The sequence below is a fragment of the Gambusia affinis genome, linkage group LG05 (assembly GCF_019740435.1).
Source record: "Gambusia affinis linkage group LG05, SWU_Gaff_1.0, whole genome shotgun sequence".
Taxonomy (NCBI): Eukaryota; Metazoa; Chordata; class Actinopteri; order Cyprinodontiformes; family Poeciliidae; genus Gambusia; species Gambusia affinis.
In genome coordinates this window covers 8,889,840-8,914,159 of record NC_057872.1, presented here as the reverse complement: position 1 = coordinate 8,914,159, position 24,320 = coordinate 8,889,840, and the positions used below count along the sequence as shown (strand labels likewise).

Genomic DNA, 24,320 nt, shown 5'->3' with positions numbered 1-24,320 from the left:
TAAATTGGTAAATCATGTACATAGCCATGTAAAACCATAGCATAATGTTCTTTGTTAGGAATTTGGTTGATCTTGATATCTGATATAAATATCGATTGTTAAAATCAGCTCACTTTGATTTACTGGACTGATACCAATGTGTTAAATATGACTATTATAGGCCAAAACCGATGTTAGTGCTGGTATTATAGTGCATCACTGCCATTTTTTTTTTTTTTTTACCAAAATAGCAACTTCATGAGACTAACAGATTCTTAATAGTCATAAAAAGTATTTTTTACTGATATAAAGACAACAAAGGAATTAAATGTTGTTTTTTTCACAAAATATAATGCTATTCAGAGCCAGAAAAATCTCTTTGTTTCTTAAACAAACAAACAAAAAAAAACATAATTATAGCAAGTCTGTCAGGAAAGGATTTGGGAGACCAACCAACCTTGAAAGTAGAGATTTGGTGAAGACAGATAAGACTTGGCTGCAGGATCTTCCATCTCCACTTCTTTCAGCTGCTCCTCCTTCTGTCTCTCTCCTGTCTCTCTTTCCCTCTATTTTGTCCTCATTTTCATCAGCATTTTCATCATCTTTTTGGATGAGCATAACCAGGCTGAGTTCAGACAGCACCTTCAAAACAAACACCGACCACTCCACTGAAACGGGGAGAAAGAGAAACCAAATATAAATCAGTGTTTACAGTTTGGCAGTTTTACAGTTATTTATCTGTAATAAATAGAAGCCTTTAGGCCAGCATGTGCTATTGGTATTATTTGGCTGAAATACAGCATGTCATGTTTTATGTACATCACTTTCTGATTTTTGATCGCCAAGATGCAATATTTTATTTACCTAAAATCCCCTCATCTACTGAGAAACCATTGAATCCTAAAAGACAGCTTGTAGTGAAGGTGTAAAGGTGCAGCTGTACGTTTCGATCACAAGCATTGCTCGCCATGTCGGTTTCTTTAAAGGAATAAATGATTCTAACAAAATGGTGTTACAGTGCAAACATAAGCTGAAAGAGCACAACTAATATAGCTAAAGAAGTAGCCTCATTACATTATTACCAAAAAAAAAAAGAAATTAGAAAAATGTATTAAGAGAATGAAAAAAATCCATGCTAACAAAAACAGCCAAAGGCTCAAGGTTACAAAACATTTTAGACTAAAACGGAACGACAAGTAACAAAGAAACAAGATGTTAATGACAAACAAAACCCCCCTTTACCCTAACAACCAGCTCTGCTGTGTGGGCAGTGGGCACCCACAGCAACTACATATTAATGACTCACAGAGGGTCGAAAACAAAAACAATGTTTTAAATTACTATTAAGAGTGATTTACACAAGCTACTGATTCTCCACCTTAAAAATTCAAGGCTATCTCTTCTGGTTTATATTCTTGCTTCCTGTTAGCAGTTGATTTCCAACTATGCACCCTGACTCATTACATAACTCCCCCGCCAACCATCCTTCTGTATGCCCATAACCATCAATATTTTAAAAACACTTTCTTTTGTTTTATAACAGATATATTACAAGTGACAGGGAATGAAAAAAAGAGAGTCTGTTTCTCCTATTAAAATGATCCTATCCCTGAAAACTTGCTATTCAGCTTTTTCAGTTCCTTCCCACTCCCAGCACTCTGATACTAGCCTCTCTTTCTATTGCTATTCTGTCTAATTCGCTTTATTAAAAGTGACACACCACTCATACCATTTCTGCTGAAAGCCAGAGTTGTCAGAGGAGGTAGGACAGCATCCACAACCTTCAAGAACAGAAGAAGACAGAATGTGGCAGAATCATTTACAGTCTGGCGGTATGAAAGTCCAGCAGGAGATCATATGAGAACGTGAAACAAATCACATCAAGCAGTAACAGAAGGAAGATAGTATCAAGTAGTATGTAAAAGAAAAATTGAACTGTCCTATATACAGCATTAAAGGGATAGTTCATGATTTTCTGCAGTAAGGTTCTGTTAAAAGGTAAAAAGCAGTTAAAATCATATGTGCAGCAGATGACTCTCGTGGTCTTCGTTTAGAATAAAGCTAAATGAAGACCACATAAGTTCAACCTCAGAAACATCATAGCTGTTGTTGGGAACATCATTTTACGAACCTATGCAGTCATGTCTGCATAGGAACTGTATGAAACAACTGTATGAAACACGTAGTGAGAGTTTCAGGTCAGAGAAACCGGTGAACAAAATAATAAAACACTTTTCATTTTAAGCTATTACAATACTTCTTACTTTTATATCAGACAGCTAAATTACCTGAAAATGCTCCAAGTATTATGTTTAAAAAAAAAAAAGAAAAGGTAGAACATTGGTGGTGATGTAAAAAGTAATTTGCTCCTTTATTAATAATAATCCTTTATTACCTGAAGTGACAGCGATGATGGTTTAAATGTCCATGGGTTAGCATTCACAGAAAAAAAAATGCTTTGGTATTGGCCCCCAAACTAACAATCTAAACAGCCATTAGTTCCATCTTTTGAGGATTTTTTCCCCCAGAATCTATGAGAAATAAAATATGAACCACTTCTAACCTTTTTACAGAACCTCTCTTTAAAAATCCTGAACTAAACCTTTATTAACTGTTTAACAGCTAAGTTAAGTTGCATCCTTGTTGTCTTATGTGGGGGGGAGGAAACATACCCTCTAGAGTAAACCGGGTAATAAACTGGTTTAGAAAGGGAACTCTGCATTGCATTAATTCTGAAGGCATCAACCAAGCAGACCACTGTCACAGAGGGTCAAATTACTATGGAAATTCACTGCTGAGTGATTCTTTTCATTTATGTATTTATTTATTTTAGGATCAAACAGACGCATGTTCCAGAACTGTCAAACCCTTATTTAGGCAAGAACTGTATACCACAAATTTGCATGATTACCAATATTACCATAGAAACAAGACTAGCACAGACACGGTGTGTGAGGTCATTACATTAAAAGCACAAGAAGGAAAACTACAAAGGAAGTTGCCCACTACCTAATGGCCAGCAAATTAATAGCAGAGCCATCAAAAGGCTAGGTGGAGCCTGTGTGCACATGAATGTGTGTATTTGTTTGTGATTGTGGTTTTGACCCTTCTACCTTGTTAGCATGCTGTCTACTGTCCAGTGGTGCAAAAAATCCCCCCCCAAAATCAATAGTAGCTTGTTTCATTAGAAGATACATGCAGCATTGCATAAAATACGTTAATTACATTTATTTATGGAACCCCTGTCGGTACGATACACAAAACATTTTGGACTGTGCTCAAATACAACAGGGACTGAAATGAGTTCCTCCACTTTTTTTCCGTACACTTTTTTCCCACTGAAATACTTCTGCACTCTTGTGTAATTTTAACCAGTCAACTTTTACCATATTTTGCTCATTTAGGACACTACGGCTTTGTCTTTTGGTATCGACATCTTCTATGGTAGAGGAAATATTCAACGTTTTGTGATCATCTTAGGCCCCATTGAAATGAATGGACCATCCCATAATTTCTGAGAAATTCTGCTAAAACCTTGGTGCTCTTTCACATCTAACTATTTTGGTGTATTTAAATTTTTTCATAAATTTTACAGATTTCATAATATCCCTCTTCAAGTTTTTGATCGCATTTTGATTTAGTCTGGGTTCCCAATCCAAATTTAAACCCAAAATCCTTCCAACATTTAAATTAATTTCCAACATTCATTTCATTTCCCTTTACTGTCAATAAAGTATTTTTGAATTGAATTTGAACCTTAATTCCAACACTCATTAAAACTCTCCTTCAAACCCCATTTCCAACTTTCTTGCCAACACTCTAATGCTATCAATGGTATTTTAGCTAGCTTTACCTTTTTAGCTACTTTTACTTTTTAGCTACTTTTTCACACTGCCTGGAGTATGTGGCTGCATGTCAACCTGCTAGTGCTTGCCTAGTTGCTTTCAATATGAGTTTACCTAAGCGTAGTGTTTTAGCTAATTTTTTGCCTTTACGGGTGTTTTTCAGACTGATCGGAATATGTTACAATAGGTTGCTAGCCTATATGCTATCATTGGTATTTTATGTAGCTTTACGTTTTCAGCCAATTTTAGCTTTTGTATGGGTTTTTTTCACATTGCATCTATTTTACTGTAGGTAAATTTGCGAAGGATAACCTACATGCTATCATTGGCATACCCAATGATAGCATGTAGGTTTATTAGCTATCTTTAGTGTTATACCTCATTTTACCTTATAAACATATAACACCAGTTTTAAAGTCCCTCCACTGGCTCTCTGTAGCTAAAAGAATAGACTTTAAAATACTGTTGTTAGTCTATAAATCACTGAATGGTTTGGCACCACAGTACATTAAAGATCTGCTGCTGTTGTATCAACCTTCCAGACCTCTCAGGTCTTCTGGTTCTGGTTCTGCTCTGCATCCCCAGAACCAGAACCAAACGAGGAGAAGCGGCATTTAGCATCTATGCACCAAAAATCTGGAACAAACTTCCAGAAAACTGTAAAACAGCTGAAACACTGACTTCCTTTAAATCTCAACTAAAAACCCACTTGTTTAGAGTTGTATTTGAAACGTAATCAGTTGCAAATTTATTGACTGAATCTGACTTGATGTTCTGTTTTTATTGTTGATTCCATGTTGCATTGTGTTTTTGTGTTTGATTTGATGTAAAGCACTTTGAAATGCCTTGCTGCTGAAATGTGCTATACAAATAAAGTTTGATTTGATTTTTGATTTGATAAACTGATGTCACCTTTACAGCTTAGCTTTGAAAGCAGTATTCTGCACCGATTTCTAATAGTCTGGGTTGGATTTTGTATTCACTCCTCTTTAACTGTTTTTTTAATATGCTTTGCAGTTTTTTTCCTTTATTACATTCCAAGTCTTCTCAATTCTCAATTCAAACAGAGTAGATACGATTTATGGATCTGATTGTTTGTAATGTGCTTTTCTGTTTTCTTGGTTTACTGACACATTTTTCAGTCTTGTTTATGTGCTTTGATGACAATAGAATTAATATAAAAAGGTATTATTAAGAAAGGTTTTGAAACAGACCAAACTAACAGAAAACTTTTCTTGTTACACAACTACAGTTGAAAAGTTAGAGATCTCTCAAGTAGGAGTCCATGTCCTTGTCCAGAAACAATAAAAGCTGATCTGAGCTGGCTTGGGGGTAATTAAAGTGTCTTCCTGTGTTATTGACAATCAGTAGCTGCAAGTCTCCTCTTTGCTCCATTGTCTGTTCCTCATCTCTTTCTTTTCTCCCTTTTCATCCTGTCTGCTTCCTGCAGCGCTCCATTCCCATACGTCAATAGTCATTAAATACAATCTCATTGTTCCATTCCATGCACATCCACACATGCACAGTACACTCACAAATCTGATGGGGTTCGCTTGGTTCAATATTTGATTAATTTCTTGCCAATAGCTCACATGTTGACCCTCTGTTCTCTGATATCAGCCGACCGGTTAGAAAGAGTGAAGGGCACAAACTCTATAATACCAGGAGTTACAATATGAAATTGACAAAGTAGGCCGATGACGTAACATAATTTAAAGCAGGTATTTAAGTGATGAATAGCAACTAACACTTATAAAAGAAAGAAACAAAGTCATATATTTTAGCTCTGAATGTATTTTGAAGTGCAGCTGGGATAAAGTATAGTGTGAAATAGAGTTAAGCTTGTTTTGTGGTCAAAGAAGAGAGAAGTGTCCTCAGAAACCCCTTAAACTTTGTGTATCTTTAGTGCATAAAGCTCTATATAATTGTCAAATACCCTCACACAGTGGTTTCTAAATAAAGGTTCAGGGCCCCACTGGGCGTCACAAATCAATACGTATAGGGTCTTGAAATTCTTGCTACACTGGAAATTAGAGTAAATTAAGATTATAATCGTAAAAGCATACTACAAACATTAGAGAAGATACTAAACACAGTGAGTGCAAATAGATACAAATAATATATTGTTTTTTATACAGTACATTTTATCATTATATCCCTGTTTAATCTACTCAATAGATGTTGTCTACCTAGGGGTCAGAGGTCAGTCTCTGCCTCAAGAGGAGAAGTTGAAGTACCTAGTGGTTTTGTTCATCAGTGATGGAAAGATGGATCAGGAGAAGCTGTCAAGCAAATATCTCTACATTCGTACATTACCATGGCCATTATATATGACCATAGTAATGTTCTTAAGATCATAATCTTAAGAACGAAATACTGGATACAATCAGCTAAAATGAGCTTCATCAGTAGAGTGGCCTTGCTCAGCCTTAGAGACACATGATTTACTGTATGCTGCTTTACTGCTGGAAATGTAAGCCTGTTAAACAGCCAGACAAACACACAGATATGTAGATAGACACACACTAGCTCAAACATTCAATCAGGGCAACATCAGAAAATATATAGGAAGCTACATATGCATATACTTACAGCACAATGATACTGAGTGACTAGAGTATGGTGCTGACTCAGGACCTCCACAATGGACAGAGATGTTCTAATCAGCTCTTCGCATATTGCAACACCTAATGAGGAATTAAATTTATCAGCAGCACAGAATCAGGATTGAGGGATTAAACTCCCTAATTGCTTAAGATGGTTGAATGCTGATGCAGTTTAAACAGGTACTGGAATTCACAATTCACACATTTCTTTTTAGGACTGTGTCTGTTTTCCTACCCACACATGAGTATTATTATTGTTTCTTATTTAAAATGTTTAGTTAAAGTATACAAGGTTTAGCCTCTGTCATAACATTAACAGTCAATGTAACTTTAAAAATTAGGAACTGTGTAGGATCCAATGCTGGGTATTAAAGTAAAGAAATATATATACTAAACACCAATACTAAGTGACTTCATATCATATATATTATGACTACAGATAAAGCTGCAGATTCTCACTTGGCATCTACAAAATAATCAATGAAAAAGAACTGACCCACACCACTGGACAGGTTAGTTTCATTGGACTCCACAGAAATAATGTAGTTCTGAAAGGAGAAAACAGTAAGACCACAGAAATCTTATGTTATACTTGCAATGCTGCAGTGGGGTTTGTTTGTGTATGGAGTAAGAGGTTGGATTTTATCCTGGGTTACTAATTCCACTGTGATGCTACGGTTCAGACAGTAAATATTTAGTGTGAAATAAAATATAAAACAGTAACAACATGTGGAGGACTCTGATTTAGTTTACAGTAAACCTTGAAACATTTTGAGGAAAAAATATCACAGTAATTAGATCAGATAATTCTATACAATTGTAAGTAGTGTTTGTATGAAGGTGACTACAGGGAAAAGCGAATAAAATAATCAAAGAAATCAGACAGTCAGAATGACTGTAATGGTCTGCAAATATAATAAGTATCCTTTTCCATGATTATGTGTCTTATGAGTTAATGATTTTGTCAACTGCAGTCTAAATCACCTAAATAATGTGTAGAGCTACAAAAAATCTCTAGTGTTTAGAGATTTTTTTCTTTAACCAGTCTATCGGTAAGTATAAAAATCACTCTAAAAGATGGAAATGACTATAACCCAATACAAATTGTAAATACTTTCAACATCTCTTTTGGTTTTTCCTTTAGTTTATATTAAAATCTAAATGGACAGTTAGTAAAGGTGGCTTACAAATCACTTACAAGCAGCAATCCAATTTGAACCAGAAACTCCTGGGTTACAATTCGAGCTCTGAAGACCTGGAGAGAGACAAACAGACCAACAAGTACAAAAACAGAGTGGCTCTTAGGTCAGCTAAGTAAAACAGTCAAGAGGTAAACTGACTCACACTCCATGTTTTAACCAAATAGGTACGTCTTAAAACATGAACTAAAAACAATGCTAAAATATTAAATCAACCATTAAGTTACCTGAGATGAAAGGAGCTCTAGCACTACAGACAATGTTGGCAAAGTCAGTTTCAGCTGTCTACTCTGAGCTGCAGATGGGTGTTTCCTCCCAATCACATCTCTCAATGCAGACAAGACATCCTCTTTAAGAGAAAAGATGAAGACATAAAAATGGAAGAGAATGAACAAGTAATAATAGGAACATTAGGGAGAAAAGCTGCCAGTAATGATGATATCCTACAAATATTATGTTTTTCTTGCTTCAATTATTCCTTTATTTTGCATGTGGTGAAAATTAATATAATTGGCCAAAAGTATGACTAGCTAATAAAGTGCAACAATCCAACCTGTCAATAAAAAGGCCATGCATTTACTAAAGTCAAAGTTGATTTTGGTGATGAAGACATTAATGAAAAAGTGTAATTTTCAATATACTTTAAAGCCCTTAGAAACACAATTGTCTTAAACGTAGGTTTTAAGCTGAGAAAACTTAATTCTTAATCTTAAAAAAATCATTCAAATGAAAAAACTTTTACAAATCCTATTTTATCTAGTATGTGTGTGTATGTGTGTTTATTTGCTTGAGTGAGAGTTCTCCAAGCCTACCCATTATCACCGGTGCAGTTCGACTAAAATGCAGCAGCAGTAAATCCAGACACTGACAGAGGTATCCTGATTGGCTGGGGTTGTCTCTGACAGGAGTGGCTTTCCGCAGGTCTCTCTCCAGGTACATCACAAGTCTGTGCAGATAGACAATGCAGGATTGTACTGTTCCAGTCAGGCGTATACATAGACTCATCGTGGTTTAATAACTATTTTAATTTTGGGAGCCCAGTATGGTGCAGTTGAGCCTTTATTGTCCCGGAGGAGGGGGGTGAAGGTGATGAACTTCACAGACTTTTCAAAGCAAGAAGAGAGAACAGCGTAAATCAAATACTGACTCTGTCACCTAATCATTGCAGTTGAAATTGAGAAGAAAAAAAAATTAAGTCTGGTACACGATTGTTTGTCAGTCTAGGTCAGAGTTCTGGAACGACTCAAAGAACATTACAAAATTCAGTTTTGAGGTGTGTTTGGGGGCAACTTATGTGAACATGTTTTGACCATTTAACAATTAGATTAAAGAACATGAGTTAGGATGTTCAGGAGCAAAGGTTCCAAGAGAAGAATGAGTCCCACATCAAAATTGGTAAAACAAAGTGTGGTATCAAAACCACCTGGGCTTCCATCACACCTCGGCAGAATGACAGACTGATGATTGCCTCCATGCTATGCTGAATTAATACAGCATTCATGCAAAAGGAGCCTCAACCAAGCATGAAGTGCTTAGAAATGAACATATATTTCAGATGGCTGGCATTTCAGATTAAAACGTATTTTATTATTAATATTATGTAACATTCCAATTTCCGAAAAAGAAATTTTCGCTTTCGTTTCACATAAGTTTCTCTTTCAAAATATAACATTTTCTTATATGCACCTGTTTATATGTATTAGCAATCAGTTTACCAAACTTTTAATAACCTCTTTAACTTTGGCTTACAACTCATATCCCATAAATTAACATCCCAGATCGCCAAACCTTTAAATGCAGCAGTGTAAAGCCAATAAAAAGACAGATTAGAATAATCATAAAAACACTCATATAGTAAAGTTGGACCTTTGGTCAAGATTATAGAAAGAAAAACTATGATCTATAAAGGAAACAGCCCAAGCATATTTTCCATAGCATAATGATATTACTGTTTGAGGACCGCTCTTTTACAAGATGCCATCAAAAATTGTGAACAAGCCAGCCAGCCTGCTGAACAGAGAGGCACCGCCAGCTTACCACCATTTTGTCACTGACGGCCGGAGACTCAGAAGCTACTCACATAAACTGACCCACAAGTTTCTCGCTGTGTGGCTGAGCGGGTGTGACTGGATATGCTGAAAGCCATCACATTCTACCCTCGCTGCCAATCTTGACACCTCTTGGTGAGATTCGAGCAAGTTTATCTCACAGAGACAGGCACGCATATTTTCATGTTATCGAGGTGCTAATTAAACACAACGCAAGGCTGTGAGAGAGTGAGACTAAGGCAAATATGTGTCTCTGTGTGTCTCTGTGTGGCTGAGTCATGTGGCGTTCTCAGTGGGAGAGAGACAGGCAAACCAAATCTAAATGATCCAACTCTGCTTACAGAAGGAGAACAAGTGAGGCGTGTGAAGAAACAAGCAGAAATAAAAACAGCCAGAGGAAATGGAAAAACAAAAACATTGAATTTCTATAATCCTGCTCTAATGTAATGAAAGAAGATGTGTTTACATGCGGTATGGTAAGGGAATCGACATACAATGTTTCAGGGATTGTGGAAAATGGTGGGATCAAAAAGATCACAAACTGATTGTGTTGCATTTCCATTTTCTTTCACAGTTTATTTCTGCAATAAATGTGAAATTTGTATGAAGACATGTTTTTACGAGACATGTTCAGAAAGACAGTGTGTAGGTGAGAGGCATAACGGATCACATTCTGCAAGTTATTTATAAAAAGATGTGACAAATGAAAGTTAAACAACTGTAAGTTTGGAAAGCTGCTGCCTATTTAAAGTTAAACACTTATTTCCTGAGATACTTTACATCCCAGAAGAATGAGTAGAGAATTTATTTTCCACCTAATATGACAATTTCAAATGAGTCAAAGTCAATGAGTAATTTACAACTTCTTTTCTAGAAACACAGACAAATCAACTGGTGACTAAATTGGCAGATTTTCAGCTTCGTCCCTCCTGACAGTTAACCAGCCAGTTGGACACTCAGAAACCAGATCTTTTCACGCACACACTTAACACATCGTACCTAATCGCTACCATGCAGCACAGATATAAACATTTTTGGTCTGGACGCTGTTATGAATGAGAAGGACTCGGGTAACAACCTGAAGCATCAGTAAAGTGAAGTTAGATGATTACATAAATTAAAATTTTAATTTTTATAACACTTGTAAAACATTTTTTGCAGTTCATTCAGGCTCCAGGAGAGAACACAACTTTCAGCAGACAACAAGAAGGCTGAACTGACTGTAGGATAGATACTATGTTTAATCTTTTTGAGGTTTAATCCTCGGTTTCTCATGATATGTGCTCGATTTTGTTGGCAGCTTTTTGAAAATCTGTGTACGTCTAGAATACACACACAAGCAGCTGTTTTAGCAACAATAGCCACATAATCACCAATTTAAGAGGCCAAAAAGATTAAACTGTATTTTTTTTAAAGCATGGGTAAGTAATGTCTTACACAACACAATGTGACCTTGCTTCTGCTCAAAATAAGAGCACTGACTACTCACGGCAGGAAGGCTATAAACAATTATTTTCAATACCATTTTCTATTTTTTGATACCTTGATTCTCAACAATAAATTGCACTTGGCCAAAACTGGTTTGAGCAGGTCATAGCTTTACCAAAATAAAAAAGAGCTTTGTAAATCTGCCATAAGATTTTATTTAGTGCATCTCTTCCCTGGTGTATAAAATCCTTCTCCAAGTTCCCATCCTAATATATTTCTAAAGAGGGCCAGTTTAAGAAAAAGCTGAGCAAACACTGTGAGGAGCCAGGGGGAAAGAACAGATGAGACACCAATAAAAGAGAATTATAATGATTTACGTGTCAGTAATGTGAACATATAGTTAAATTGAAAAGCCAAGTGGGAACCGGTTTGTATGGATGCAAGAATCATGCATATACATTTCATCATATGCTAGTGACACATTTAATGCTGCAATGCAGTGGGGTGATCCACAGGACAAGCTGTTAATAAACTGTTTGGAGTTTGAAAAAGACTAAACTCTATGTGGCAAAATTAAATGTCTTGGAAAAATATATTTATATTCCCATAGCTTCTGCATTAGTTTAACACAAAAGGTTATAAAAACTATAACTACTTTTCCAAAATCTGCAGGCAGAATTTTGATGAAAGCATCTCCTCTGTAAATGTTTCAGTAGATTTACAGCATCAGAATTTTCTGTTTTGACCCGGTTTTGGTTTTTAATCAAAAAATGTTTTCAAACATTTAATCTAAAAACACTTCTTCAGCCATAGAGAACAGATATCCATTTGTCTTACCAGAGAGTACACTGAAGAGGTCATTTATATAGCAGTGTTGTTGGATAAGAAAACATAGCTGTACTGAAAGCTACAGTTAAATAATTAAAGGGAAATCTCACCCTGAAATGGAATTCAAAAATGCAACGTGTTTGTTCTCCGACAGTTCAGGCTGTGTGTGAATGTATACCGCTACATTCCAGAGAAGCTAATTAGCCAATGGTTTGCCAGACTGACTGCAGCTAAGAGGATGTTTCTCCACTCTAAGCCTCGGTGCAGTCAGACAGCAGGAGGCTGTGCAATGAAATGTGGTGAGTTGAGAAAAGCACAGCAGGCAAGCATCACATTTCAGAAACAACAAGAAATAAAGTACAATTTAAAAAGCAAAATGTCTTTAATTAGCCAAGCAGAAGTTCTCTAGCCTCTTAGTACTGTTTTTGAATACCCAGAACTTGTAACAACTCAGTTACAAATAGTTATCGTATTGTCAGTTTGTTGTTGAGTTCTTCAAATAGATCTATCTTGTAACAAATATTCTAGATTAAGACGGATAAATAATCAAATGATGTATAACAGAGAGTAAGTTCACTATTCAACTGTGTGTGAACTATAGTGGTGTACAGTGTTTACCTGTGCTGGCAGCAGTAAAGCAGCATATGTGTGTTGTCCTGTGTTAGCAGCAGTAACAGCAGTAATGCTTTGGCTCTCGTTACAGCAGATGGGCTCTCCAAGCAACGCATCACTTTCAGAACCAGATCCTACAAAACAGAATCACCATTGAATCTTAAGTCTGCAGGCTGATGATTGTTGAAAACTGGCAAACCACACAGTTCCAGTTAAAGGGAAGCTTAAAAACCTCCACATGTTTATGTTTGTAATGGTAGGAAAGTAGAGGCTTTTTCTAGCATGCTAAACTACCAATTAGCAGGCAGACTACATCAAAGTTTGCCGTTTTGAGACTCCGTGACCCCTACATGCCATTCTTTGCTGAACTTCTCAAACAGAGAGTTTTGGAGATTTTCTTCTGCCTTTACAATCCTGCTCTCTGTGTATGGTGACAAGTTTAAACTTGACAAAATGGCTGAAACAAATGAATCTCTGTGTCAGAAATCACAGATTACTAATGAGACATTACTAGGCTCTCACCAACTGAAAAAGAGTGAAACATAAATTATAGAAATGCTTTTTTAACACATTTTAACATTTTAGGGGTACAAACAATTGTGATACCACTAATTTTAGGGAAGTAAAGATACATAAACAAGAGCTGTGCTTAAAACTATAAATGATAAAAAAAATTTAAAAAACCCCATATAATCCTGTTAGCCTGCACTTTATGACATACAAACGTTTCAACAGCCATTCCTTTAGCAGAAGTAGGGCTAACTCCTTGGGAAAAAAAAATCGGACTGACCAACATTCATTAACAGCACCATTATCAACAACACCATACACAAGTGTGTGTGCATGTGCGTGCATGTGTGTGTTTAGGAGCAAATGTGAAAGCATGTTCTAGTGTGTGTGGTGCAACACACCAAGTTAATTAATTTCAAAGCCCAGCCGTGTGCTCTTAGCTGATAAGTCCCTCCCCACTACCCATAATGCTTTGCTGAAGTAGAAGACTGCAGCGTATTCATTCAGCCAATTAGCCCAGATACTGACACACTCAACAAATTAGTGTTTGTGCTTCTGAGCACACAGTCACAGTTCCTCTCACACATGCATGTACACGCACACACACACGCAAACAGAGTTCTGTGTAAACAAACTCCTGGACTGTCTGTCTTTGTGCCAGGGGAGAGAAAAAGGGTGGGGGGTGAATGCATATCAGTTTATAATTAGAGCAGAGTTGAAGTACTAAGTTTGTATTCTGGTGTTAAATTGGAAGTGTTCAATGCAAATAAATTCAGTTCAGAGTCAATTACCAATTCTAGTCTGCAAGTTAAAAACCTTCAAATCAATTTCAGCCCCTCTGCTTCCCCAACATTAACACATCACATACACACTAGATGGGTTTTCTCATGAAAAATTAAATAAGTAACTCCTGACAAATTAGTTCATGCACAGTTCAGATTTAGTTCATGAACTATGTAGAAGAAAAAAAAAAGAGGAGAGGAGGTAAACCAGCGAAGACAGAGAGGATGAAATGCAAGGTTTTTACAAACTGTGGTTTTTATATTGTGCATTTATTGATGGGTGTTTCCAATGTATTAACAACATTAAATACATTTCTCACTAAATGTGAGCAAGAACCTGAATAACACATATCCTGCGCAATGCCATATTAAAACAGCGCTGCTGCTTGATAATATGCAACCCGAATAGCTTTAAGTTTGACATTTGAACTTCTTGTAATATCTTGCACATGTGCTTCAGAGAGTGCACATACCCGGCTCTGTGTGATCCGATGTTTGTGGATGTGTGAGGCGAGGAGGGCAGAGGCCACGGCAGTGAGCAGGTGCTGCTGCACCCTGGACCCTGCTCCACCTATGCCCTCCAAGACGGCTGCGGGGCCACAGGTGTCAATCACCGACAAGAAGACTGCTGGGTCCAGCCGGGTTAGCCTTGAAAGAGACTGGGGAAACAGGAGGATGAAAACAAGCGCTCATCATGAGCTATTTTACTGCATGTCGTTCATGAATTATGAGTCTAAGTCTTTGTAAAGCTACAGTATGTTGCGCTTGGGGCCTCGAGTGTTAGAGGTTAAAGAAAATACATGAGTAGGTATCCTGTAACAACAACTAACTTGTAAAATTTGCCCCACACAATAACAAAATAATAGACATATTGGAGTGCATTGTTGGGTGATTGAAAATATGGCATGGTGTAATAATCAACAGTGATTATACTTCCAGACCTTCTACATTCTACACATTTTGTCATGTTAAAGCCTTCAGGATATTTACTGGGATATAGTTGGACCGACACATAAAATAAGTGCATAATTATGAAGATAACTAAGCACAAATATGAAAAGAATAAACAGTGCAGTTTATTACACTGTTTATTCAGTGCAATAAACTGAATATTGCACTGTTTTGCAGTGTAATTTTGCAATTACACTGCAAAATGTAATTGCAGTACAGACCAAAAGTTTGGACACGCAGTTGTAGGGTGCAAGGTTTAGCATTTTAAAATACACTTTAAAAACCAAGAGTAAAAAATGTAAACAGGGGAGCTTTTTTTTTCTTCAGTTTTACATTGAAGCTGCACTAGAAAAGAACATTTTTACTCAAAGCATATTTTCTCCGCTTCACAGAAGCTACATGACATGTCTTTGTGTTGAGTGAATGTCGCCAAGTGAGCTTACAGAGATGGCAGTGACTCTGACGGCCTCCACCGTCGAGTGACTGAAGAGGTACCACAAAGCAGAGCCCATCTCTGTGGTAGCCAGGTGACGAGAGAGACCAGAGACGGTTGAAGAGACGTTTTCTACGGCTTTTGCAGCCATGTGATGAACCACGGAATCATCCTGCAAGAGAAATACACAAATTCAGCTCCAAATTTTTGTAAGGGTTTGACGGTACACCAAAATCATGACTCTGTGTGATTTCAGTATACTTCAATGAAGAAACATAAAGGAAAATTTTAGTGTGTTCCCTTCAGTCAGCATTAAACAAATAATTTTCTCTTTTCAATTTCTGAAATAATTTTTTCATTATGTGCTAACATTTAAAAAAGGGAAAAGTTGGTACTGATGTTTGGACCCATACCCAATGACAGATCATATACTATGATATAGTCAATGTTCATATTTAGAAATCTTTGAATAAGACTGTGATAGTATTTGAAAATAAAACATGCTTAAATCTCTTTGGAGTTATTTTAATAATTTGACAGTGCAGTGTATGTAAGGAAACAAAATTTTCATGGAACTGTAAGTTTCACTTTTTACCAACCATTTTTACAAACAACATACTGATGCAGTATGCCTCTTCTTATTAATTTTTCCATTAATAAGAATAAATCTTGAGACTAAATCATCACACATCCTGCAACCATTGCAGCCATTCAGACTGCGTTTTAAATACTGCAGCAATCTACAAATGCTAAATTAAATTAATACAACAAAATTTCAGTGAACACACAAAGTATTGTATTTGTGCTTGGGTGCTACATATGTACAGTATGCAACCGCACACCTTTGCCTGAGCAGAAAATAGCTTCTTCTTTTCAGACAAAGGGGACAGGCTAATGAAATTTCTGTGGCTGAGGAAATTAGTTTTTCCCGCAAGAGTCATTGTGGAGACAGACAGAAAGTACAACAGATGTGATTGCCTCTGTCAGGTTGTTATTTCGTTTCACTGTGTTACATCACTTTGACGCTACTCTCTCCAAGGTGTGAGATGCGATGGAACTTCTTCCAAAATAATTCTTACTACATTTTCAGGAAAAATGGCTTACATTAATAGCGGCAACGTTAATTCCACCATGCCAGTTTATCATGGTCATCCTGTAAAAGTAGAGCAGGTGACACTGATGACACTTCAACTAAACTCCTTTTCGCATTTCCCCCTCTAGTGTACAATTAGTTTACAGAGTACCATATAAACAGTGAGGAGATACAGAAAACAACTCAAGCAAAAACAAATGTTTTTGATTCAAGCAGTGCAACCTTTGAAACAGTGCAGAGTTTTGGATTTGTGCCTCTACCAGTTGTAGCTGAATTCATGGCCAGCACAATGCAATGTGGGAAAATTTCACAACCCAGACCAGTGATCACATTTGTACAGAAATTTGTTGTTTCTCAGTCAGTGAATGCACCATAACCAAGCAAAAACACATCACTGTAAGAGCAAAACTTTTTAGTACAAAAAAAGAATGTAAGTTATATATTTTTTGTTACACTGAGGTGTTTTAAAATAAATGCATTTAAGATTGGGAAAGCTATTCTAAAGTAAGAAGTCTTTCGAAAACATGTCCAGACATTTCTGTGGTTCATTCAGGTTGCAAGCCAAAGAGATGGTTGTTCGACTTTCAGCAGACAACATTAAGGTTAAGCGGAGTTCAGTAAAGTTGTTTTGGTTTTTTTTACACTGTCAACCTTTTTTCTTTCATAAAACGCACTGGTTTTGGACAAGCCGACACCTTTTGGAAATCTCAGAGTTAAAGGGTTGGACTTTAAAAAAATTAAAGTTTTGTGGAGTAGGTCCCTTTACTGTAGTAAAAAGGTGTTAACAAGCTAATGTGTTAATTCTCTACCTCAACCAATTTGTTGAATAAGCTGACCATGAGTCAGGATAATTTTCAAACAATTGCAAAACCTGGAAAGCACAACAACATACCACGTTTAATGGAGCTGTACAACAGATGCAAAATCCTCATATAGATTCTGTTCTTGGCAGAGCTAAAGCGCATTGGTAAGTCACAGCTGATTGGAGGGAATGATGCCGCCAAAAGGCTGCACCAGAGAGACCTGCCATAGAAATAATAGAAGTTGTTTGACTGAACAAAGCACAACGATGGTCGGTAGAGAAATTATAATTTGATGATATTTGCTAACATATTGTTGTATCCCGCTGCTATGAAGATTTTCATTTTAAGATGTTTTAAATTCTTAAAGTCTGGTGAAAGAGTAAAGTAATGTATATCCTTCTGGTTGTGATTCTGCTGTTCAAATGCTTACTTAATTCACATTAAACTCAAGCTAAAGTTTAAAATGTCAACAATATAATCAGACTGTATATTTTTAAAACAGTGAGTTCACGGGGTGCTGTGGTGGCGCAGGAGTTAAGCACAACCCACACAAGGAGGTCTTAGTCCTTGTGCGGCCGTCATGGGTTTGATTCCCAGCCTTGGGACCTTTGCCGCATGTCTTCCCTCTCTCTCATTACCTACTGTCCTGTCATAGCACTTTCAAATAAAGGCCACGAGAGCTAAAAAGTAAATCCATTGTTTTGCAGCGTCTCCTCTTCCACATAGAAGGCGTTACTTCCTCTTCTTTTGCAAAAAAAAAAAAAAATTGAATCCTCTTGGAACTAAAGCTAAAAAAACTAAAAATGTAATGCTGTTCTTGTTTATAAGTCTTAAAAGAAAATCAAAATACCAGCAGGTCAAAGCTTAGCAAAAAAACTAAACAAATGGACATCAACGATCTGCAACAGGTCATCTTTAATCTTTAATTGTAATTAAAGATGATTTATGCATCTTTAATTATGCTATGAGAATGTTATTTTTTAAATTAATTCCTTAAGTGATATCTAAAGTAAATTAGTGCTAATAAAGTTACATTTACAGGACCACCATTTTCAACCACTTTTATTAATAAAACATTAATACAAGCAAACATTGACCCAAGTAATGAACATAAATTAATAAAAAGAGAAAATAAAGATGAAACTGAATAAATTACTTAAAAATATATTAAAACACAAATATAATGCGTCCGCAAGTATTTGTGACAGAGAACATTACCAAAACAGCTGCTTTCAGCACAAAAACCACATTCCCACTTCAGATGTTGGGACGTTCAGGTCTATTTTTAACATATTCCGAGGGATTAAATTTGCCACCCACCCAACACGTTAACAAAACTAGGTCCACTGCCCACTGACCTGCTTTCTGACCTAATGAACAGAAAGCAGGTCTTTTCAGGACCGCAAAAGCTAAAGAGCTACCTGTGGCACGCAGCGGTGGCCAGGCTGTGATCCATTGTCACATCCATGTTGCGCATTAAAAAGATACATCATATTCAACCAACACAAGGACTCTAATGACAACTGACAGCCTAAATCACCAGCCTATTAATTCAATGTACGACATCACAGCATGTTCCCAACACCAGGGGACTACGCGGAGCGACAGCATAATGAATCCTCTGGCACCCCTTTGGGAACCAGCGGAATGGTCTGTTCCAGCGTTCCCCAGACTGTGCGGAGCAGCTCACTAATGAGCCCACGGGGGAGCCCCCACTGTCTGTGTGTTTAATAGAGTGTAGCCTTGCCAGGCACTACACAGGGAGAGGGTGGAGGTGGTAGTGAGGGTGGTGATGGTTTTGGGGGCGGGGGAGGGAGTGTTACATGAAGAGAGAGTGAGAAAGATATTCTTACAAGTGGTGAGAAACAAGCAGAAATTTCATCATTATAATTCAGAAACAGGAAATGCATGAAGAAGGGAGCAGGGGAAAGGTGATGAAGTTATCCTCAATGTAATATGACCATGAAAAACAGGAGGACATTTATTATACTTGCTGTCATGGTTAAGTATAAATCCACTGGATTTTTAGTTGTGGAACATAACACAAGGAGAACTAGTCATGGAGAAATTTTTGTGAAATATCTTAAATTCTGTTGTGTTTGTGATATTGTCCAAAAAATAAAATGCAAAGAGCATTTGACACAATGAGAGATGTACGGATATCCATTACTATACAACAAAAACTTCAACAGATTTTATCATTAAAACATGTTTCATTTGTAAGCATATTACAATATTAAAATGGCAAAAATAAAGAGAATATTTGTAGTTGTTATTAATTAACAGCAACTCTAAAATGGGGTTTCAGCCTTGATTTAAAGAAACTGCGTTTTGCGGGATGGTGGGGGGTTGTTTTGTTTTTTCAGTTTTCTGGGAGTTTGTTCCAGATTAGTGGAGCGTAGAAGCTTCTCCATATTTGGTTTTGGTTCCGAGGATGCAGAGTAGAGCAGAACCAGAAGACCTGAGTGAATGAGTTTGTAATTGTCTTTATGTTTCTCTTAAGGTTCAGGTCCGAGTCCATCTCTACGCCCACACGTGGAATCTGGTCAGTAGTTTCTAGCTGTAATAACTGAACGAGTAATTTAGTTTTAGCAAAACTGAACTCATTAATATTGATACACGGACAGACATTGATGCTGTTTTATCTACAAAAGGTGAAGCTCTGCGATTTATGCAAGACCTAGAAGAAAAACATATTTACACATCTTCTGGTTCGCAAATCTGTCAGCTTTGATGTTGTTCTCATAACATTAAATATGAGTTAAATTATATTATGTACATATGTTGTAAAGACTAATTTATTTTTAAGTGCCTTGAAAGTTAAACTAAATAAATTAAGATGTACTTTTGCCCATTCTTACTTCAAGTTGGCTCTATTCAAATTCAAAAATACTTTACTAATCCCGAAGGGAAATTAAACGTTGTTGTGGCTCATTGGTTCAGGTTCTTCAAAGAGTTATTGAAGATGGTGATGGTTGATGGACAGCATCATTTAATCACAATTTTCTGTATTGCCACTGATTCTAAATTGGTTTAGGTGTGCATTTAGATTGTGCCATCCCAACACATGAACAGGATTCGGTCTAAAAAAAACTACAATGATGCTTCAGCTGTATTTTTAGGCCACCGGCTTTCTAAAGGCTTAACCACCACCCCTGCCTCAAGTCTTTTGCCACTTTAAAGACCTGCTTCCGAGATCAGCTTTTTATCCATCTTCCCAACCGACCAGCTTTCCTGTCATTTCTAACAAAATGAATCCCTTAATCATTATATTGCTACCACCTTGTTCCATGGTAGGGCTGGTGTCTTAGGGTGATGCACAGTATTATTTTTCCACCACACGGCATTCTGCGTGCAATCGTTAAAAGTTCAACTGTGTTGTGATCATACCAGAGCACCTTTTGTTTGCCAAGTATCCCTTAATGGACTGCAGATAGGACTTCTTATGGCTTTTCTTTCAACAATAACATTCTTCCATATGTTTAGGTTAGTGACTGTATCTTGGTAGATTTGCAGTTGTTCTAAACTCACTCCTTTTCTAAGTGGTTATTATTGTCTTTCCTAATTCTGCCTTAAACCTCCCAGCACTCCTATTCCTGATCTTTGTCCCTTCATCTTCGTGACACTGTTTGTCTACTAATGTTCACAAATGCATACAAAGGAGCTATAGTCACGATGGAATAAAATTACACATAAGTGGATTTTTTTTAAATATTAATTACTGCTCTGAAGGCCAATGATTGCAATTGAATTTATTCTAACCTTTTAAGTGCAAAACACTTTGAAAATCATGCTTTTGCTTCCTTTCATTTCATAATTATGGGCTACTTGGTGACAAAATGTGAAGGAATTCAGACGGTATGAATACTTTTGCAAAGCACTTTCGACTGCAACAACAAGCCTTACATCTAAAACTCAAATGCAAAGCTTTCTCTTCTGCATTGCCCAAAGTTGTATTTTGAGAGAATATGAAAAAAAAAAAGAAATGCAAAATAGCTCTTGGCAGAAGGCGGGTAAACAGAGAAGGAATGTGGAAGCACATGGGTGTAGATACTTAAAAATGTAACAGTATCGAAACCCTGTCCAGCAGGAGCAAAAGCAGAAACTCAAAATGAAAAAAGATACACACACACACATTCACACGCCATCGCACATAGAAGCAAACATAAATACATTATCAATAAGAGCAGATGGTACGGTGAAGACAAAAAGATAGCACAAATCACCTGCATTTCTCGCAATTTCATTTTAATTATTGTATTTTAAATGTTCCCGCCTAAGATTTGCTGTATAGTTTGTACGGCTCATGTAAATGACAGAGAAATTCAATGAAACCAAGTCACACCTCTTATTAAAACATTGGGTATATTATTCAATTACGTCAAGTTAAAGTTTCCTTTTATTATACGATTGTAAAAAGCATGCACATATTTAATTGCACATTTGTGGTCATCTACACTGGAAATATGAGAAGATCTCAACAGTGCTGGATGCAAAGCCTAATACTGAATATGAGCTAGGACAAAATTTAGATGAACTCAAAAAAAAAATAAAAATAAACATCATTTCTGCTTTGGATAAGCCTAAGGGGCTAAATAAGATTATGACTAATATGACTATGCAGTAATATTGGTTCATGACCTTAAGTGAAAAAAACAAACATACTGTAAAACATATGGAAGGACTGTCAGAGAAACTTCATTTACTGATGACTGTAGATTCAGTGTCATTTTCAGCCAATGAGGGAGAAATCTGTTGATGTAAATCTGACTGTGTGCTTTATTAAAAATAAAATAGAAATATTTTCCTATGAATAAATAACCTGCAACATCACCAAACTGAAAGAAAAAATAAGAAAGAGCAAAATTGCTATTTAAAAGTTTTTGCTGACAAACTGCCTGCATAATGATACCTGGTCTATTAGTTACTAATGACGTGCAAACATGTGCTTTAATCTAATATTCTTTCGAGATGATTCAGTGAAAATACATTTATTCCTGGCTTTTCTTGAAGCTTAAACAAGAGTTCCAAGCTCTTCATCATGTTTCAACAGGAGAGCCTTCTTCATTTCAAATGGGTTCAACTAAAACTGTTCCTAATCTGCAGCTCAAAACTGACAGATGATATTTACACAATCTGAACCCCTGGCTAAAAGTTGCTTTCAAATCGAAAACCTAAAAGGCAGGAAGATATAAACTGAGGAAACAAACTACTTCAAATGGCCTTCAGTGGACCACTTTTATATAGAAACAAGTTTGTACTGGCTCTTTTGAGTCTCAAAGACATAGATGGTAAAACTACTCCAGCCCAAGAGTCTGTGCTTGCACAGTTCAGATGTCTGATGTGGTTTCTCTCTGTAATTACGGGCCTTCAGAAGATTGTGCACCTGGTTTTCAATAACCACTTTTGACAGAGACTCAAACGCATTCTGAACATTAAGCGTATCATTCACTAACAAGAACATCTAACGCCACAGATAGCCACCATCAAAAGCTCATATTTGTTAAAAGGCGAATAGCAACTGAGATTTAGAGTGCTCCTGTAGCAATAAATGTAAAAGAAGAAAAAAAGAGAGACAACTGAAACTGTTTCCATGTGCTGGTTAAAAAAGCAGAAGCTTATTTTTTCACCTCCTAATCTTAGACCAAGCTAAACTTTACCTGCCTTAGGTCTTTTAGATCGCAAAATTTATATTTGCTACATAAAAAATTTAGATCAGTTTTAGAAACCTTATTTTGTGTTACGTATTACTTACACGTAATAGGAAATGTGTTTACAGGGTTTGTTAGGATTATTAAACAGTAATTTGCCATAAATATTGCCACAAGAAACTGAATGAATAATTTAAAAATGATCTAAATGACACTCAAACACTAAATATGTTTTATTTCCTGTCTGACTCTGAATTAAACCCTTCCTTTCCGTCACTCCTTGATGATGGTGTTCTATTAGATGTCTACTAAATTACTTAAAACAAATGCATTAATGTTATAACCCTGATAGATCAAGTTAAAATTAAAACTAAAAATTATATATATGTAAATTGTACCCTGTGTTTGCTAAGGCGATTTAGTTAACCTGAGTACTGCTCAGTAATTGAGTGCATCATGAATTTACAATAATCAATTGTGAACGGCACTTTGCTCTGCGAGTTGTGAGCAGTTTCTGAGTGCATTTAAGAATAAAAATCACTCACACAAACACACACGTAACATCACTCCTACATGTAAAAGCCACATATTTAATTTTTTTTTAAAAAGAGGAAAGGCACTTAACATTTTCCTGATGTGTTGGATGAATGTATCCAGAAGAAGAAACTGAATCTATAATGCCAACAACAATAAAAGATAGAAGTCTAAGTGTCTGTGGGACCACACTTTGATAAATGTCACGCATTTATAGTAATCACGGTAACTCTAAATGTACAAACATACTAGTTAATAAAAACTAGAAACTAGAGTGTAGCTTATCTTGAATGTGTCAGAACACCTTCAGGGTGGCATAAAGAGGCAAGTAAAGCAGCATTGCCCCTCCAGCTAAGGAGAAAATTTTTAAGAAATCTCCCCAGATATTTGTGGACATTGGGTGGACCAACAAAGTTGAAAATAAATTATACGAGTTCCATCTCAGCAGTGAAAATTTTTTTACATTTAGTGTGCCGAACTCCTACTATGGGGCCTGTATACTGAATATAGTAAAAGTATAGGCTTAGTTGTTAGTTTTTATATCAGTTTAAATTAAAAAACAAAACAAAAAACAACAACAGAAAACATGCAGTTACTTAGGTATGGTTTTGAATAACTTGACATATAGGTGAGATTAGACAGGGGCGCTCTACATATCACAGAATAGTTTCTATTCAGAACGCGTGTGTGAGCTTTTGATAGATCAGGGGCATGAGGTGGCTATCTCATGTTAGAGACGCAAGGGTAGGGCCCATGGACTGTTTTAGGAGTCACCCTCTCTCCTCTCTTTTGTGGAAGATAGTGATAAATGATTAATGGGCTCACCATAGCTGGGTGTGTATGTATGCGAATGTCCGCGTGTGTGGGTGTGGGTGTGTGTGTCTGAGGGGGATTTCTGCCTAGTGCCCTCTGGCTTCTATCACTGCAATACTGTTCACACACCTTTTCTGTTGCAAGCGCATGCACACATACACGCACACACAGATTATTCATCATAGGCAGCTGAAGCATCATCTTG

The 24,320-nt window shown here is 36.6% G+C and overlaps 1 protein-coding gene across 2 annotated transcripts in view; it reads right to left on the bottom strand.

The window, feature by feature from the left end:
* The window catches only part of ulk4 (unc-51 like kinase 4), an 85,231-nt gene that overhangs the window by 35,665 nt on the left and 25,246 nt on the right, over nucleotides 1-24,320 (bottom strand). For both annotated transcript variants that reach the window (XM_044117851.1, XM_044117850.1), the window contains exons 21-30: nucleotides 15,232-15,393; nucleotides 14,311-14,496; nucleotides 12,552-12,679; nucleotides 8,442-8,575; nucleotides 7,857-7,978; nucleotides 7,629-7,685; nucleotides 6,927-6,978; nucleotides 6,417-6,511; nucleotides 1,709-1,760; nucleotides 437-647 (exon numbers count right to left, since the gene is read on the bottom strand). In XM_044117851.1, the coding sequence (XP_043973786.1) occupies nucleotides 437-647; nucleotides 1,709-1,760; nucleotides 6,417-6,511; nucleotides 6,927-6,978; nucleotides 7,629-7,685; nucleotides 7,857-7,978; nucleotides 8,442-8,575; nucleotides 12,552-12,679; nucleotides 14,311-14,496; nucleotides 15,232-15,393 (1,199 nt within the window). The remainder of the gene's footprint in view (nucleotides 1-436; nucleotides 648-1,708; nucleotides 1,761-6,416; nucleotides 6,512-6,926; nucleotides 6,979-7,628; nucleotides 7,686-7,856; nucleotides 7,979-8,441; nucleotides 8,576-12,551; nucleotides 12,680-14,310; nucleotides 14,497-15,231; nucleotides 15,394-24,320) is intronic.